The sequence below is a fragment of the Erigeron canadensis genome, chromosome 8 (assembly GCF_010389155.1).
Source record: "Erigeron canadensis isolate Cc75 chromosome 8, C_canadensis_v1, whole genome shotgun sequence".
NCBI lineage: Eukaryota > Viridiplantae > Streptophyta > Magnoliopsida > Asterales > Asteraceae > Erigeron > Erigeron canadensis.
The window spans coordinates 40,561,317-40,581,673 of record NC_057768.1 but is presented as its reverse complement, the minus strand read 5'-3'; the positions used below and the strand labels follow the sequence as shown (position 1 = coordinate 40,581,673).

The window sequence follows — 20,357 nt, the reverse complement described above, 5'->3', positions numbered from 1 at the left end:
TGACGTGGACTATTAGCTATCTAGACGAATGCTGAGTCTTAAAAATAACTTTAAATGAATATTTAAAGGTTATATCTTGTATGAAATAAATAGACTGTCTAGACTTAGTATTATAAAGTTCACTTTGATGAAACTTTAGTGACTTGTCTTAATTTAAATAACATGAGGAAAAATACCTTTACTTTAAATTATAACTTTTTAGTCATACGGTATTTAATCGTAAGCATTTTACCAAAATAGAGGTATTAAAATATCAAATAGGCCACATGGGCCGAATTACTTGACTGTGTGGAAGAAAATAAGCCACCAAAACAACCCCCCTTTTTTGTTCTTGTTCTGTACGAAGTAACACACACAAATCACCACACTCAAAGCCTCCTATCCTTTTTCCTATTCCAATCGGTTTCAACAACAGATTTCAAAGGAAAACACTTGTAATTTTTGTAATAATAATCATTTAGCAAGGATATTCAAGCATCATCATCGTCATCTTTATCTTCTTGCTTTCATTTCAAGAACACCAAAAGAATTTGTAAGTAAACCATTTTCTTTAGGCTTTGACTTTTATAAATTCAATCATATGATTTAATTTCATTTATTATTGAATAGTTTAGTTAGTATTGAAGATCAAATGAATTTTTAATATATGTTGTCTAGATGGATTTTTATTAGACATAAGTATTTGAGATCAAAAATGGTGGAATTGTTTTTAGTAAGTGAAATGGATAGATTTCAGTTCCTTAGACATGTTTATACTAGTTATAATGAAAGGGTTTGATTTAGAAACGATTTGGTTTACGAAAAATGGTCTAAAAATGAGTTTTTGCTCGATTAGGTCAAACTCGCGTCGCGATGTGTGTATTTTACGAATAGAAATCTGCATTTTGAACTAAGACTCGTGCCGTGAGCCCTCGAGGTCGCGTTGCGAACTTCTGTACAGTTTGACATTTTCTTATTTTGATAACTTTAACACTTGAACTTTGTTTATATGGATTAGTACTTTAGGCTACCTTATAATGACAATGTCAACAACGCTAAAAACTAAAGTCAAGTAAAATGGACGTTTAAATCACACTCTTAGTCGTGACATTCTAGGGTCGATAGCTAGGGTCGTGAGATTTGATCCTCGTCATTTGTACTATTATCTTAGGTTTGGATAGACGTGGAGACTAGATTAATCATTGTCAAGTTTGCTCATCCATTTTAGCTCTTTGATCGCTAAGGTGAGTTTATGACACCCTTTTTCCTTTTTACTTTGGGCTTGAAAAGCATGTATTGTTGTATACACGACTACTTTATAAATGATTTGTCTTTGTCTTTGTCATGTGATTTGGCTACTTAAATCATTTGCCTTATGTTTGCCATGTTGACGGCTGTCTGAAAATGTGTATACATGTCTTATGAAATTTTGTTCTATGTGACTTAGACTTGCCATGTTGTCGGTTGACTAAATGTTTATGTGTTTGACAGACTAAAATGTTCCCCTTATGTAGTTATTACCATTATGAGATCCTAATGGTTGTCTTGTCAGATTTTGTTCCTGACTGTCATGGTTCTTGTCCGCACCCCACTTTAGACGGGAAATCTTGTGCGAGGCATATTAGTCATATTGTCGGACTTAGGTCTGGACTGTCATTATATATTGTCGGATTTTGTTCCTGGCTGTCTTGTCTTAAATAACTACATGTCATTGTGTATTCTCAATGACGACTAAACTTTGGTCAAACACACTGTAAACTCATCAACTATTTCGATAGTTGATCCTCTCAAATTTCATGTTTTTCAGGTAACCAACAGTAAGTCTTGGATCAGCTTGGCATTTTAGGGCCATTCTTTTGACTTTGGACGTACAATTAGCGTCAGACATATGAGAACTATCATCTTATTAGTTCTAATCGTACTAGACTGTCCAAATATTTATCTTGTATTCAGTGGGCAAAATTCCATATATGGATGACTTGTATCCGTATTTTGGGGTTCACATTTGAACGATTGTACTTGTATTAGACTTGTATTTGGTATTAAATGGATGTAATTTCTATTAGCCTTTGGTTAGTACGCAGTTATTTGCTAACCCTATATTTCCGCTACAACCGGGTGTGACAAAAATTGGTATCAAGAGTCAAGGTTATAGTTAATACAGAGTTTTTTCGGAGGAAAAACTCAATCTATAGCCATTGTCGTTTCAAAAGGAAATCTAAGTCTATTAAGGTTTAGGATACTTATTTCAAGAGTTATATTATTTGTCTATAATTAGACCTAACCTGATCAACTACGTCCCGATTATGTAAATTAATATAAGGCTCGAAATAAATATCCTAAATTTTGTATATACGTGATAATTTGGACTATATTAATAACATACTGTAGATGTGGTGGGAAGGCTGCGGGTGACCCTATATATAAACATGTTAGAAATAGAAACCCAAATCGTATGTGTATACATTTAGACGAAGATCTCTTTAAGAACTCATGTATTGCGTACTGTTTCAGTCATTTGACTCGTATTGTCTCATCCATTAGACTTATACGGATATGTTGTCTACCTTTTAGACTTATCATGTCGGACGGAGCTAGCTCTTATGCTGTTGTTCCTGGTACTCCTCGAGTTCCTGTGGTACTAACTCTATTCCCCGTGTTCCCAACTCTTCTGAAGAGGAACCAATGGAGGCTTCGGGCAATGAATCTCGCTCTATTAATCTGGTATCATCGTCCAGTGAATCTGGAAATGAGCATGTGTCTATCCATGTTCAACCACCTCTGTCACCGGTAGCTCCATATCAGAGGAGAACTACCGAGGGAGCTCGTCTGGCTTATGCTCCTCGAGATCCTAATGCTCCTGGTCCTTCTGCATCAGTCCAGGACAACCTTGGGTTTGGTCCTTCATTCTTCCTGGGCGATCCGTATGCCGCGGGTCCCTCCAGAGTGCCTGTTTACAACCCCAACCTTGTTATGCCTGTTGCAACTGAAGCTGATAGGTCGGAATATGCTCTCCGACAAATGTCAAGGATGAACAACTCTCTCATCCGTACTAGATAGGCTATTGAGAATCAAGCTCATGGATTGACTGGAGCTTATCAGCATGCTTCTGATGCTATGACTGTTGCTAGGGAGGGGAAGGAGAGTGCTTCTGATGCTATGACTGTTGCTAGGGAGGGGAAGGAGAGTGCTTCTGATGCTATGACTGTTGCTAGGGAGGGGAAGGAAACTATCTGGACTGCGATATGGATACTATCAATCTTGGTGGTTTTGGTCATGGCTTTGCTGATCGTCGTTCTTATCAAGATGTAATCTATAGTAGTTATGTATTGTAAGCCTAGAACATATAACAACTCATATTTTGTACCTAAGTTGCAGTCTATCATTGTGGATGTAGTTCCCACATGTCTTTTGAATCGTACTGGTCTGTCTATGTAAATTATCATTGTGGATGTAGTTCCCACATGTCTTTTGAGTCGTGCTGGTCCGACTATGTAAATTATCATTGTGGATGTAGTACCTACATGTCTTTGAACCATATCGATCTGACTATGTAAATTTTGGGCATCAATGAAATACGATCATCTTTTGACTTACATACTTGTTCAAACTACGTCACTTGTTCATTTTAACTCTAGAATTATGATGTTTCATATTTCTTGTCTTGTTTAGTACATGAGTTCATACAAGTCAACAGATTTTAACTTGTATTTGTACTATCATCTATATTTCAAAGCAGCTTTCTATATAACTTCTCATGGAAATCTCTAAATGACATTTTTGTTCATGTCATAGACTTATGGCTCCTAAGAAGAGAAGCAAGACCCAGAAAAAGACTCCAGCTAAGAAGATTGCTCCAAAGAGAGTTACTCGATCAACTCCTAGACCTAATGATATTCAACAGGAAGAACCTATGATCCAACAAGAACCAGAAACTGCTGCTGCTGCAAATGTGAACACTGGTCTTGGATCTACCCCACCTGCTGGCGGGGAAAATAATATGGCGGCATTTGTGACACAACAACTATTGGCCGCCATGCCTACTCTAGTCGCTCAGATCACAGCGAGTATGAACGCCAATAATAATCATCATGCTGACAATAGTAACAATGTGGAACCTACTGCTGAACAACTTATTCCTCGAGTTCATCTGCACGGGAGTGACTTTAAGACCTTCACTTATTGCAAGCCAAAGGAGTTCCATGGCACCGAAGGTCCTGTCGGCCTAATCAATTGGCTAGAGAGCATAGAGGCGGTGCTTCATATTAGCCGTTGTGCCGAAGAGCACAAAGTGGAATATGCTGCCTCTCAATTTCAAAAGCACGCTTTGTCATGGTGGAACGAGCAGATAAGGACTCGTGGTCGAGAGCCAGCTAATAGCATACCTTGGTTGAACTTTAAAAGGATGTTGATGGAAAAGTACTGTCCTCGGGAGGAAGTACAGAAAATGGAAGGTGAATTCTGGAATCATAGTATGGTCGGATTAGACAACGAGAAATACACAACTCGTTTTCATGAATTGGCAAGGCTAGTTCCTCGTATGGTAGATACGGAGGAGAAATTGATCGAAAGATACTGTTATGGCTTGTCACCTGATGTCCGAAGGTTGGTAGCCGCTTTTAATCCTTTGACTCTTCAAGCGGCAGTTAGTGCCACCAACCGGATAGACTTGAAAAGAACCACTGGTTCTTCTGTTGGAACTGATATGAACAAGAAAAGGAATGATTATGCCTCTGGTAGTGGTTTTGGCAACGATGGAAATGGCAAGAGGTTTAGGACTGCTAGAAACTTTGTTGTGGTTGCTCAAGATGTCAAGAGGTACACCGGCTTAGACCCAAAGTGTAATAGGTGTGGCCTCCATCACAAGGGAAACTGTCCTACTTGTCACCGTTGTAAAAAGACGGGACATCTGGCAAAGTTCTGTAGGGACAAGACACCCGGTCAATGCTACAAATGTGGGAGCAAAACCCATATGCGACCTACGTGTCCACGACTCAATCAAGCCCCGAACAACAATGTTATAGTTCCAATCAGGAACAATGCAGGGAACAATCAAGCTGGGAATCAGGGAAGGAATCAAGGAGGACAAGGAAGAGGCCGAGTGTTTGCTTTGGATGCTGCTGATGCACGACGTGACCCCAACGTTGTGATAGGTACATTCATACTCAATAATCATTATGTCTTTGTGTTATTCGACTCTGGTGTTGATAAAAGTTTTATATCCTTAGAATTTAAGTCTCGAATTAATGTAGCAGCTATCCCCATGAAAGAAACTTATATTGTCGAATATGCAAACGGTCAAAAGTATGTTGCTAGAGATCATTTGGTAGATTGTGGTTTAACATTGTCTGGTAAAACCTTTAAGATAGATCTGATTCCCATAGAACTAGAAAGTTTTGATGTGATAGTTGGTATGGACTGGCTGTCTAGAGTTCGTGCTGATATTGGGTGTTACGAGAAAGTTGTGAGAATACCTCTGCCAAATGACTAAACATTGATAGTGCAAGGAGACAAGTCAGGGAAGGAATTGATTTTGGTGTCGGCGATAAAAGCGAATAGGTATTTACAAAAAGAATACCCTGCTTTCTTGGCACTAGTGGTCGAAAGGAAGCCAGAGGGTAAAGACATTCAAGATATTCCAATAGTTAAAGATTTTCCGGAGGTGTTTCCCGAAGATTTGACTGGACTTCCACCTCACAGACCAGTCGAGTTTGGAATAGACTTAGTCCCTGGAGCTGCACCCGTGGCCAAGGCACCCTATCGCCTTGCGCCGTCAGGAATGCAAGAATTGTCCGAACAACTTCAAGAGTTGTTAGCAAAAGGACTAATTCATCCAAGTTCATCACCCTGGGGAGCTCCGATCCTATTTGTGAAAAAGAAAGACAGCTCTATGCGCATGTGTATTGACTATAGAGAATTGAACAAGTTGACCGTCAAGAACAGGTACCCATTACCTCGTATTGACGACTTGTTCGACCAACTGGAAGGTGCATCACACTTTTCCAAGATCGATCTCAGATCTGGGTATCATCAACTCAGAGTCAGAGAGACGGACATTCCAAAAACAGCCTTCAGAACTCGTTATGGACATTATGAATTTTTGGTTATGCCATTTGGTTTAACCAATGCACCTGCTGTGTTCATGGACTTAATGAATAGAGTATGTCGACCATATCTAGACAAGTTTGTCATCGTGTTCATTGATGACATACTGATCTACTCGAGAACTAAGGACGAGCATGAAGGTCATCTGAGGACCATTCTGCAACTGCTCAAGGATCAAGAACTGTACGCAAAGTTCTCAAAATGTGAATTCTGGATTAGGGAAGTACACTTCTTGGGTCATGTAGTGAATGCAGATGGAATCCACGTGGATCCATCTAAGGTCGAGGCAATAAAGAAGTGGGAAGCCCCTAAGACTCCGACAGAAATTTGTCAATTTCTTGGACTGGCGGGCTATTACAGGAGATTTATTGAGAATTTCTCAAAAGTTGCTCAACCTTTGACCATGTTAACTCAGAAGACTAAAGAATTTATTTGGCAGGATGCCCAAGAAAAGGCATTTCAGACATTAAAGGACAGGCTATGTAATGCTCCTATTCTAGCATTACCAAATGGCATTGAAAATTTCGTGGTATACTGTGACGCCTCACATCAGGGCATGGGATGTGTACTTATGCAGGAAGGTAAGGTCATTGCTTACGCTTCTAGACAGCTCAAAATCGACGAAAAGAACTATACAACCCACAATCTTAAACTTGGAGCGGTTGTTTTTGCCTTAAAGATTTGGAGGCATTACCTGTATGGTACCAAGTGTACTGTATTCACGGATCACAAAAGTCTTCAGCATATCTTCGATCAGAAAATGTTGAATATGAGACAACGGCGATGGGTAGAATTACTCAGTGACTACGACTGTGAACTCAAATATCATCCCGGCAAAGCAAATGTTGTTGCTGATGCGCTAAGTCGAAAGGATAGAGTTTCACTATCTGTCATAAAAAGAGCAAGTTCTTATCTTGGCTCGTCTTTAAGGGATAGAGTCTTGGACGATCAAAACGAGGCCCTACAGCCAGGGCGTATCGAGAAAGAAGCATTGTGGAATGCTGAACGTTTGTTTGAAATGGATGGCGATGGAATCCGACATGTTAAGGGCAGAGTGTGGATTCCTAAGTATAATGGACTTAGAGAACTTTTAATGAACGAGAGTCATCGATCTAAGTATTCGATCCATCCTGGAGTTGACAAAATGTACCATGGACTAAAGGACTTTTATTGGTGGCCTGGCATGAAAAGAGATATCACCACTTATGTCTCAAATTGTCTAAATTGTTCAATGGTCAAGGCGGAGCACCAAAAGCCTTCTGGGCTGCTCCAACAACCCCTAATTCCTAACTGGAAATGGGAAGAGATTACTATGGACTTTATTACTAAGCTGCCTCAAACCCTGAAAGGATATGATACTATCTGGGTCATCGTCGATCGATTGACGAAGTCTGCTCATTTCATTCCAATTCGAGAGAGTTGGTAGATAAGGAAATTGTCTCAATTATACATTGAAAAGATTGTGTCTCTTCATGGCGTTCCTTTGTCTATAATCTCTAACCGCGATGGTCGTTTCACTTCACAATCATGGAGATATTTTCAAGACGCCCTAGGCACTCTATTGCATTTGAGTACGGCTTACCATCCACAAACTGACGGACAAAGTGAACGTACCATCCAGACGTTGGAAGACATGCTTCGGGCATGTGTCATTGACTTCAAGGGTAGCTGGGATACCTTTTTGCCATTGGCTGAATTTTCGTATAATAACAGCTATCACACTAGCATCAAATGTGCACCTTATGAGGCTTTGTATGGACGAAAATGTAGATCTCCTGTTTGTTGGCTTGATGCTGGTGAACGTCGATTGTACAAATATGGACTAGTTCAGAAGACTACTGATCAAATTGTTGAAATTAGAGCATGACTGAAGGCGGCTTAAAATCGCCAAAAGAGCTACGCAGACCGAAGAAGGAAACCACTTGAGTTTCAAGTGGGAGACAAAGTCATGTTGAAAGTGTCACCTTGGAAAGGCACCACACGTTTTGGCGTGCGAGGCAAACTTAGTCCTCGTTATATCGGACCATTCGAAATAGTCCAAAGAATTGGTTTCGTGGCTTTTAAGCTCGATTTACCCAAAGAGCTAGAACATGTTCACCGCACGTTGCATATATCCAATCTTAAGAAGTGTCTCACTGATGAAACATTAGTCGTCCCTGTCGAAGAGCTACAAGTGAATGACTCTCTTCAATTCGTTGAGGAACCTGTTGAAATTGTAGATCAACAGCTCAAACAACTTAGACGTAGTCGTATCAAGTTGGTCAAAGTTCGTTGGAACTCAAAACACGGACCCGACTCAACTTGGGAACGTGAAGACTATATGATGGAGCATTATCCTCATCTTTTTACTGAGCAACAATTAATTTCGGGACGAAATCCTAAGAAGTCGGGGATATTGTGACAACTCGTAATTAATTAACATCGGGTTAGTCTTAATCTCGTTTAAGCTTAGTATTATTGTAATCTCGTCTAATTTAGACGGTCTTTGACGTGAAAATTGTTAGACTTTTGGACTTTTGACTTAATCAAATTAGACGTATCCTGATGACGTAGACTATTAACTATTCAGACGAATGCCGAGTCTTAAAAATAACTTTAAATGAATATTTAAAGGTTATGTCTTGTACGAAATAAATAGACTGTCTAGACTTAGTATTATAAAGTTCACTTTGATGAAACTTTAGTGACTTGTCTTAATTTAAATAACATGAGGGAAAATACCTTTACTTTAAATTATAACCTTTTAGTCATACGGTATTTAATCGTAAGCATTTTACCAAAATAGAGGTATTAAAATATCAAATAGGCCACATGGGCCGAATTACTTGACTGTGTGGAAGAAAATAATCCACCAAAACAACCCCCCTTTTTTGTTCTTGTTCTGTACGAAGTAACACACACAAATCACCACACTCAAAACCTCTCATCCTTTTTCCTATTCCAATCGGTTTCAACAACAGATTTCAAAGGAAAACACTTGTAATTTTTGTAATAATAATCATTTAGCAAGGATATTCAAGCATCATCATCGTCATCTTTATCTTCTTGCTTTCTTTTCAAAAACACCAAAAGAATTTGTAAGTAAACCATTTTCTTTAGGCTTTGACTTTTATAAATTCAATCATATGATTTAATTTCATTTATTATTGAATAATTTAGTTAGTATTGAAGATCAAATGAATTTTTAATATATGTTGTCTAGATGGATTTTTATTAGACATAAGTATTTGAGATCAAAAATGGTGGAATTGTTTTTAGTAAGTGAAATGGATAGATTTCAGATCCTTAGACATGTTTATACTAGTTATAATGAAAGGGTTTGATTTAGAAACGATTTGGTTTACGGAAAATGGTCTAAAAATGAGTTTTTGCTCGATTAGGTCAAACTCGCGCCGTGAGGTGTGTATTTTACGAACAGAAATCTGCATTTTGAACTAAGACTCGCGCCGTGAGCCCTCGAGGTCGCGCCACGAACTTCTGTACAGTTTGACATTTTCTTATTTTGATAACTTTAACACTTGAACTTTGTTTATATGGATTAGTACTTTAGGCTACCTTATAATGACAATGTCAACAACGCTAAAAACTAAAGTCAAGTAAAATGGACGTTTAAATCACACTCTTAGTCGTGGCATTCTAGGGTCGATAGCTAAGTAGTTGTACGTAGGATATTTGAAGTCGTGAGATTTGATCCTCGTCATTTGTACTATTATCTTAGGTTTGGATAGACGTGGAGACTAGATTAATCATTGTCAAGTTTTCTCATCCATTTTAGCTCTTTGATCGCTAAGGTGAGTTTATGGCGCCCTTTTTCCTTTTTACTTTGGGCCTGAAAAGCATGTACTGTTGTATACACGACTACTTTATAAATGATTTGTCTTTGTCTATGTCATGTGATTTGGCTACTTAAATCATTTGCCTTATGTTTGCCATGTTGACGGCTGTCTGAAAATGTGTATACATGTCTTATGAAATTTTGTTCTATGTGACTTAGACTTGCCATGTTGTCGGCTGACTAAATGTTTATGTGTTTGACAGACTAAAATGTTCCCCTTATGTAGTTATTACCATTATGAGATCCTAATGGTTGTCTTGTCAGATTTTGTTCCTGATTGTCATGGTTCTTGTCCGCACCCCACTTTAGACGGGAAATCCTGTGCGAGGCATATTAGTCATATTGTCGGACTTAGGTCTGGATTGTCATTATATATTGTCGGATTTTGTTCCCGGCTGTCTTGTCTTAAATAACTACATGTCATTGTGTATTCTCAATGACGACTAAACTTTGGTCAAACACACTGTAAACTCACCAACTATTTCGATAGTTGATCCTCTCAAATTTCATGTTTTTCAGGTAACCAACAGTAAGTCTTAGATCATCTTGGCATTTTAGGGCCATTCTTTTGACTTTGGACGTACAATTAGCGTCAGACATATGAGAACTATAATCTTATTAGTTCTAATCGTACTAGACTGTCCAAATATTTATCTTGTATTCAATGGGCTAAATTCCATATATAGATGACTTGTATCCGTATTCTGGGGTTCACATTTGAACGATTGTACTTGTATTAGACTTGTATGTGGTATTAAATGGATGTAATTTTTATTAGCCTTTGGTTAGTACTCACTTATTTGTTAACCCTGTATTTCCGCTACAACTGGGTGTGACATCAAATACCATAAATAATTAAATACAAAGTTAAGAATTCATATAAAGGTTTTATAGATTAATCTTTTTGTCGGCCCATCTATCTACCTCGTCACCTTGTTCATTCACATCGTATCTCAAAACAACGACAATTTTTCGATCATTCAATTCACCTTTAATTCCTCGATCCTCTTAGATCTTGATCGTAGTCAATAAATATATACAATTATAAAATATATTAATAATGGATACATCCGACAACGTTAATCCATGGGGAAAACCATCAAAGAAAAATAGTTCAAAATCATCATCATCATCATCATCAGGCGGTAGAATATCAAAGAAGTGGAGTCAGAAATTCGAGAAGACAAAGGTGGCTGCCACAACCGGGGCTAAGAAAGTTAAAGCTACTGCTTCTGCCGGCGTCAATTGGTTCAAAATCAAGTTACATGTTCACAAGCTACTGCCCAAAAAGAAATAAATTATTATTATTATTTTATAATACTCGTATATCACAGTTTAATGATCCAATTTAGCCTTAATTTAGTTATTTTTATTCTTGTATTGTAGAAATAATGTATGTACTCCGTATTAGTTATTTCAATATATATTTGATAAACGAATTAGCTGCTAGGTTTGTTTAATTATGTTATTTTGATATGGTATATTAATATCAATTGGATTGCATAAATCATTAATTAAACAATAGGGGAATTATTGATATAAATCTTTATTAAATTGATATAATTTATCCTTGTATCATCGACTCCTTTGAATTTCAATTTTTCATGTTATAACTGTTTTTATATCAATGATTTTGTTTTGTTTTTTTTTTTTTTTTTTTTCAATATGGTATATACTGTATCTTCATGATATAAATGTTTTTATATACTATGTTATTAGAAACTAGGTGTTTATCGATCGATTCATGGTAAGAACCTGATCTTATATATTTGTTTCTCGGAAGATGATTGGTTTTCCTTATATTGGTGAATTTCCTTGTTGTTTATATGTTCGACATCTGTATATATTGCCAAAAAGTTTGAACGAAGCTTTTCATCATGGCAATTTTTTAATACATGTTAAAAATCGTCAACGGAGGAGATCTAAAATTAATCTCCAATGATTATTATTAAGGGGTATCTATGTATGATGTTTGTATTTGAGGAAGCTTTTCTTGCATATTGGTTAATTGTTGTGTATAACATATATGATCAGGCATCCTCATTGTAATGTCATGAAATGTGGATTTAATTTGTTTGTGCTTGGGTAATGTGTGAAGTACGTTCACTTTAATCGAAAGATTTTCACAAAAACTTTTCCCCAATCCTTAGTATAGGTACGGCAGAACCAAGTTAGTTAATTAGTACAGATGTAACTTCCGTCTTTTAAGACTTTTCAACACTAATTTTAGGGCTTCAACCATAATTTAAAACACTCCAGAATCATTTTTGGGTCCCCCCCCCCCCCCCCCCTTTTTTTGGTTTTATTTGGTTTATAAAAAATAGATGTGCAAAATATTTATCATGCAAAAATAGGGGAACAGATGATTGACAAATATGATTCGGTTAATTATCTTTTTCCGAGAAAATCAAGGGCAAATGATCACCATAATCATGGTTCATAACTTCATAATTGTTAGAAATTGTGGATATTATACACGTAAAATAAATAGCGATTGACTAGTATCATCAAAAGTAAAAAGAAATTACACGTAATAAAGTTGCATGAGGTGCAAAGACGGCTCCGTTTGACAGACTATCAACGAGAATAAAATAACCAAAATAGGCCCATAAAATACTCTATGTTGGGGAGCCGGGCTTGTTGGAACAGTTAAGACCATGGACCCATTATTCACCTTAAGTTTGTAACTTTGTACTCATGTAGTAATGTACCATCAGCCGAAAATGTATGATTTTATGTTAATATTAAAACATAATTTGATCAAATGGGCTACTCGACATACATGAAAAGATGAAATACTGATGAAGATTGCGGGAAATTTTGGTTGGCCTAAGTCTTACTATTGTCTTTTAGTATAATGCTATTATTTCGAATATGAAATGATGTAGGGAATTAAAATGAATCGGACATCTAATACAAGAAAAAAAAAGCATTTGCCCTTTAGATTATAGCATAAATTGTTGGACCCTTTACTAACTAAATTATATCCATTTTAACCCAAAAGAATGATCAACTGACATTGTATAGCTTACAACAAAGTTAATAGCTTCAAGAATCATAAGGCATAACTTTTGTGATATTGGATGGAAATATGTTTAACTAGTATTCTGAAACCATTTCCAGCACAGGGAGAGTTGGGAGAAGGGTACAGAAACAAGGTCATCTATTTACTATGCCCAATGCATCCGATGTGGCTTTACTGTTGCATTCATCTTACGTAGAATGGCTTAAGGTGGTATTTACAATCAAGAGTTGCATTTCGAACAGATATCAAGAAGTAGATGATCCCACACGCGGTATATTAAGTTCATCTTCTTACAAAAGTACATACTACTTGATCACAAGAAAAAGAAAAGTTCATCTTCCTTCTCCCTATAAATCTGTCATTGCTTTTGTTCCTTTTCTATATAAATACAAGACGACTATGCTTGAAACCAAAGAATAAAAAATGTCGGAGATTAAGTGAATTTCCATCCCGGAGCACAAATCTACCCAAAATGATTATAATCGGCTCCTCTCACTCGAGCAAGCAACCATAAAACTATATATTAATGGCAATAACTAACAATCAAACATCATTTTAAAATCATGATAGATCCCAACGACTATAATCAAGTGTTGTTTAATCCACAATGTCTTGTCATCTGTGTAATCTACAATGACCTTAATAAGTTTAACTAGTAAGGAAATCCCCTCCCTTACTTATTTTTCTGGATTTGAATTAAAATATGAACTTGGCCCCCTTAGCACTAAATTTTGACTTTGCTTAAAGATGTCACTAATTTTAGATTGATTGGTTGGACACCTACGACCACTTAACCATAATCTTGACTAACATTTATTTCATTCCATTTTGAATAAAGAGTACACTTTTGCTTTGAAACACGCATATAGTCTTATAATCACATGTAATTGAAATATTGAATATGTAATACTCTGGTACTTTCTATGGAGTACGGACAGTAATTGAAACTAGCACAGCCATAACAAGATGCATATATCAAAAGTGAAGTGATGATGCGTTATGTCTCATAACAGTTGGTAGTAGTACAAATTATAGTTAAGAATAGTACGGATTACTTCGCATTATTTCCATCTATCCCAATATTAGTCAAAACTTTTGACCAAACTCAACACATACTGATTTCAAAGGTGAATGGCCCATATAACTATGTAAGTCTACTTGGCGAGGAAGTCAACAACTTTATGTAGTGTGGTGAAGTTGGTCAATCTGGGTCATCAAAATTTGCATTTTAGGTGAACCACTTTGTGTGCATTTTTCACCATGCCCTTTCCATCTTGATGGTTTGCTACCGAGAACCACCTTGAATATGTTCTAGATATTCGAATACTTACATGTGAATATCACCATATAAACAGTTGCATCATTCGCAAATCTTTCTAACATCGTCTGTAAAATAACAATGTAACGCTCTAGATAAAACTCTGTTTCAATCTGCAGCAACTCACACAAAGTTTGGTTTCAGAAATCCGCTAGCATCCTGTAACACAAAAAGCACAAATAGTTACATGATACATCTTTTTTTTGAAAAGTATAAGTCATTCGTATATATTCACACTAATCCGCAATTACGGAGTAGCAAATATTACAATTGGTTAAGATGCAGGGAGTAAACAATGTTTGGATGATTGATTAAATCTTTATATACACGAAGAAATCTCTTAGCCCGTATGTAAACTACAAAAAAACTTCTGTCAATTTTCATAAACTATAAATTAGAAATCAAAATGTTAATATGTCCAAATAAAAACAAAGATTATGTCACAGCTTCAATATATATGACCCGTTTGGATGTATAAAAGTTATTTATTACAAATAATTACTACAATTTCAGATCCTATACTTAACGTTACGTAACAAATTACTATATATGTAGCAATCAATAATGTTTGACTGCATTTCTTGAGATTTTACGCTTGTATTTTCTAGACAATCAGAAAAAACAATGTAATAAATTAGAAAAACTATAGAAATTGATGTGGGCTATAAGATGAGGTACATCTAATTTTGACTATGTCTTCTACCTTCTGACTTTTTAAAATTGTACAGAGAATCCGAGGGAGACATTTATCATAGTTTATTCTTGCTAACAACAAAACACTAATTTAATAATTTAATGATCCTTACATGGTAGTTTTATAGATATACCAGTTCAAACATCTCTATCTATAATTTATTTAACGTTTGCATTAGCCAAAAGTACTAAAATGCCCTTTTTAGGATTTTCCAATATAAAAAACTCGGAACAAGTAAAAAGAAGACGCTGCCAACCTTAAAAGCCACATATATTATGGACTTATGGTTGTTTAATACTCGGTTCGACTTAACTAATTTACACCTATTTGTGATCATGGTAGCCACAAAAAATTTTTAAAAAAAATACAAAGATAGTTTGGCCATTTTGACAAGAAAACCTTTTCCACCTTGCTTTTGATCTCAAAGGCTGCGACTGAACTCCAAGAGGCCAAAAATTGAAAATACAGAGGAATAATTGAGGCGTCTTAACAAAAGCAGAAATGTAAGTCAGTTTATTTACAACCTACTCTCAGTCTCCCAACTAGAGAGAAAAGTTGAAAACACGAAAGGTTTTTTCAGGCATTTTGACAAAAGACGCGGTAAGAAGTCACATAACCAAATTGAGACATAACAAGTGGAAAACCTAGAAGGGTATTTCAGTCATTGTGAAAATTATAAATAAGCCCGGGAAGAAGTCCACCCAACCAATCTACGTACAAAATGAGAAGAAATGGAAAGAACTCAACTACTCTTTGAAAGTGTCAGCAAATAAGCAAAAATACCAAATCCAAATTACTTTAATACAAAAAAACAGTAATGAGCAATCCTACAGAAACAATCTACATTTTTTCTCTATAATCTTTCTCCTAAAGTTTCCCTCTCTGCAAACTTAATGGCTGCCACGATCAAATTCCCAACATTGTTATTGTTATTATACATATTTTCATCTTCATTTGTATTACAATCATCTTCTCAATTCACCCCTCAAAACATTCAAGTTTTTTATCCATTTCCCCTTCCTCCTCCTCCACCACCACCACTTCCACCACCGCCACCTCCAATACTGCCGCCACCACCAACAGATGATACAACAGGTACACCCACACCTCCTCCTATGCCCATCACCACCCCTGGCCCATCAAAGTCATCTAACAAAACAGTTGCTACAGCAGTTGCTGCAACTGCAGCAAGTACTTTAGTTTTATCAGGGTTGTTCTTCTTAGTGCTCGTGAGATATAAACGCTACAGGAAGGATAAGGAGAAACCAGATTTACAGGGTGGAAGTGTCGAAGGAAATAGCCGTGACCCAGTTTTGATGATGAATAGCCGTGATCAGTTTACAAGATTTGAAGGGGTCAAGGGGGTGATCGTCGATGAAGAGGGATTGGATGTTCTTTATTGGAAAAACCTTGATGATGATGGGAACAAAAAAGCAATCTTTAAGAAAGAAGTCCCAAGAATGCGTGAGAAAGAGGAAGAAAAGAAAGTAATGAGGGTCACCCATAGCGGAAGAAAGTCAAAGAAATTTGATGTTCAAAATCAGGAAGTTCCTTTACTTAGAGGAAAATCTTCAGGGTCTCATGTTTGGCCACAGGGAGATGAAATTGAAAGTCAAAATGTTTCTCCTCCAGTCGTAAATCAAGAAATCTTAATGACGAGTCAGCTATCATCACGGTCTCCACCACCAACACCGCCACCTCCCCCAACACCACCTTCAACACCACCACCACCACCACCTCCACCACCAGCGCCTCCAGTTGCATTGGAAAGAAAAAGTCATGTGCCCCCACCAATTTTACTACCTAAAACAGGTGTTCTGACTTCATCATCCATACCAGCACCGCCGCCGCAGGTCAAACTCAAACCACTGCATTGGGACAAAGTCAATGCTGATGTGGGACATCCCACGGCATGGGACACATTGGATAAGGGTTCTTTCAGGTAATATTACAACCTTTTTGCAGGCTCGTACTTGATTACATCATAGCTTGTAGTCCCATAGGCATGTATACTTGCACACAAAAGTTTAAAAAATGGTACATTTTATTCAGTCCCATTCAACGCGTTTTTATCAGTTTAATCAACTAACATCTTCCTGTCTCTAATTCGCTTTCTAAGTTGCATATAGAGTAAATAGATGCACATACACTCGTCCCTTAACAACTCTTAGTTGGCCCTGAAATTTCTGAAGTCATTTAAAACCCATCAATCTGCTAGCATCTATTCATTCAGTTCTATCAAACGATTCCTTGTCTTTTCAAGCAATAATAATCTACATTCAGGGTTTCAGACGCTATCATTGAAACATGGTTTTCAGATCTTAACATTCAGCACCTAGACAAAAAAATTTACCTAAAATTTTCTTTTAATGTATAATACAGATTTAATGGTGATCTCATGGAAGCACTTTTTGGAGCCGTGGCTGTAAACAAAAAATCACCGCGGGAGAACAACAGCTCGCCATCTCCAAGAACTGAATTGAAATCAGGTCCACCCTCTCAAAGATTCATCCTTGATACCCGGAAATCACAAAATATAGCGATAATTCTTCGATCGTTAGTTGTTTCTAGACAAGAAATCATTGATTGCCTCCTTGATGGTAAAGGACTAGACATAGATACCCTTGAAAAACTCACTCGAATCAGTCCAACAATGGAAGAAGAACAACTCATTCTCTACTATGATCAGGACATTACGAGGCTAGCGGATGCTGAATCCTTCCTTTACCACATCTTAAGAGCTGTTCCCTCAGCTTTCACTCGATTCAATGCTATGTTTTTTAAGTTAAACTACACCTCAGAAGTATCCCAGATCAAGAACACTTTACAGACACTTGAAACAGCTTGTAAAGAGCTTAAAAATCGAGGGCTTTTCGTGAAACTACTAGAAGCAATACTAAAAGCCGGAAACCGAATGAATGCAGGAACTTCGAGGGGAAATGCTCAAGCTTTTAATCTGAATTCACTCCTAAAGCTATCTGATGTTAAAAGCAGTGATGGGAAGACAACTTTGCTTCACTTTGTTGTTGAAGAGGTCGTTCGTTTAGAAGGAAAACGTTGTATGATCAATAGAAATCACAGCTTAAGAAATAGTACTGCTGGCTTAACCAGTGATGCATCTAGAGGCAAGGATTACATCATGCTTGGATTGCCTATTGTAGGGGGGGTAAGTTCTGAGTATTCGAATGTCAAGAAAGCTGCCGGAATTGACTATGACACCTTCTCGAAATCATGCTCAGGGTTAAGTGATCGTTTGACTGAAATCATGAATATTGTGGAAGAATGCCGCAGTGATGGTGGTGGAAGAGGTTTTGTCAGGGAAATGGAGAAGTTTGTCGAGAGGGCACAACAGGAAATTAAAGTTTTGAAGGAAGACAGAGAACGGGTTATAGAACTTGTGAAGAAAACAAACGAGTATTACCAATCAGGGGCTTCAAAAGATAAAGGAAAGAAGCAGTTTCAACTGTTTGTGATAGTGAAGGCGTTTCTTGAAATGGTTGATAAGGCTTGTGTTGAGATTGCTGTAAAACTGCAAAAGAAGAGAAATGGCCGCGAAGAGGAGACGGAAAAGGTATTGCCGATGCCCACGTCACCAAACCGACCGTCGGTGAAGTTTCCAGTATTGCCCCCAAATTTCATTAGTAGCAGTTCGAGTGATTCGGATGAAGACTTATAACTTTGTAAGTAAGAAAAGGAAAAAAGTACAGAAACTATTATTTGTTGTGTGCATTTGTAATGAGGAAATCAAATGTATTGATGTTGAGTTCATTCTTTTCAAATTCTTATGTAATCATTACTTTTCATGGTTCAAATGCGTTAAGTTTAAACACAAAAATGGTTATGAACCCATTCGAACCCAGATGACTAATCTAAACCATATAAAAATGAAAAACAATGAGACATAATCAGTTAAGAAAGATTCAAGCTTTAGTTGGAAAAGATAAAATCAATGAGACCTGATCAGTTCAGAAAGATTCAAGCTTTAGTTAGAAAAGATAAAAAAAACAACTCTCGAATTACGGGCAGTTAAACCTATATAAAATCATATCTATTCATACAAATCACAAACTGGATATATGAACCATTGAACCAATATAAACTGTAGCAAATCTAACCCAGACAAGAACCCTAACCCATTATCAAAATATGGATTAAACTTGTGAGATCATTAATAACATACACGCACACAAAATCAAAATCCTAATTGTATAAGTTTTAAATTGAGATAAGTAATGAAAAGAGGTAAAAAAAAAAAAAAGGAAAAAGATGTACCTTGTTCTTCATGTTACTGACTTTCACAGTAAGAAAATAGTTTGCAGAAAGATGGCAGACTATATTTTGCCAAATCAAACTAGTGTTTTATCTGCATGCTGCATTTGTAGTGTTTTCTCTACTAAACTTTTTTGTGCAGTATTTTTTCTACTCATTTTTGTTAATCCAACATTTTATGGGTGGCTGGTTTTTGGGAAGCTTCTATAAATGATGGAAGCACCAAATCATGATTTTATTGAACTTTCAATACCTAATAAAGTAATGTGCCGGTAATGATTTATCATCTAATTATTGGTGTTAAACATTGATGTTTTTGGTTTTAAGAATCATTAGCAAAAGGTACTTATCTGTATTTTACAAGGATTAAGCTATATCTTTAAGCAAATAGACACTGCTTATTTTTATCGCTTAAAAAGTTAAAAACAAACGCTTTAAAATAAGCAATCCAATCACCCCTCAAAACATGGTAATAAAATGTTGCGATTGGCGTATAACAAATGCTTATTATTTTGTTTTTGAAGTGATAAGTATAATAGAGTAATAAACACTTTTCAATTTTTTTTTATTTTTTTTTAACAACACATTCCGACTGAATGTTAATAAGAAAAAAAAACAAATCCCGAAACTCCACAAGGTTGACTCACAACAAATAGCACCGATCCAGTCAAAACCTCGGACTCAATAATCAAGTTTCGTCATCTATAAAAAACCTCATAAGATCTAAATCAAGGTTTAAACTTACTAGATCATGAGTCATTAGCTCTTTTTAAAAACTTTTATTTACTTATTTTATGTTCTTTCTTATGTTCTTTATTTGAAGTAGATGGGTTAATAACTTAGTTATTAATAGATAAATATTTATAAATAAACAATCTCAAACATTTAAAAGCATGGGCATAATTAAGAATAAAAATTTAATAATCAGATATTCTTTTTATTTTAAAATTTGTTAATTATGAAATTTGATTTGTGTGTGATGGACTAACTCACAAATGTGATACTATCGTTATATTTAAAGTTACACATCTTCTTACAAGCACCAGTTAATGAATACGAATTGAACTTGCTTTCGTTTAAATACATATAATTCTTTTGGTTTTTGTTCCATTTCCCCCCTTAGATGATGATA

General features: G+C 36.3%; 1 protein-coding gene and 2 long non-coding RNA genes across 3 annotated transcripts; 2 read left to right on the top strand and 1 right to left on the bottom strand.

The window, feature by feature from the left end:
• Positions 1-313: 313 nt before the first annotated feature.
• Positions 314-2,044, top strand: LOC122580375. The gene is made up of 3 exons (XR_006320781.1): positions 314-532; positions 1,151-1,223; positions 1,787-2,044. It is a non-coding gene; the product is annotated as an uncharacterized LOC122580375 (long non-coding RNA).
• Positions 2,045-13,885: 11,841 nt separating this feature from the next.
• Positions 13,886-19,425, bottom strand: LOC122579910. Its single transcript, XR_006320713.1, has 2 exons — positions 19,229-19,425; positions 13,886-14,421 (listed from the first exon to the last, which is right to left on the bottom strand). It is a non-coding gene; the product is annotated as an uncharacterized LOC122579910 (long non-coding RNA).
• On the top strand, positions 15,850-18,791 carry LOC122579909 (formin-like protein 8). Its single transcript, XM_043752169.1, has 2 exons — positions 15,850-16,898; positions 17,339-18,791. The coding sequence occupies exons 1-2, from the start codon at positions 15,850-15,852 to the stop codon at positions 18,630-18,632; spliced, it is 2,343 nt and encodes a 780-aa protein (XP_043608104.1). The 3' UTR covers positions 18,633-18,791.
• Positions 19,426-20,357: the final 932 nt, after the last annotated feature.

Coding starts and splice junctions, on each gene's coding strand:
- LOC122579909 (XM_043752169.1), top strand. CDS start 15,850: ATGGCTGCCACGATCAAATTCCCAACATTGTTATTGTTATTATACATA. Junction 16,899..17,338: donor TTGGATAAGGGTTCTTTCAG/GTAATATTACAA, acceptor TGTATAATACAG/ATTTAATGGTGATCTCATGG.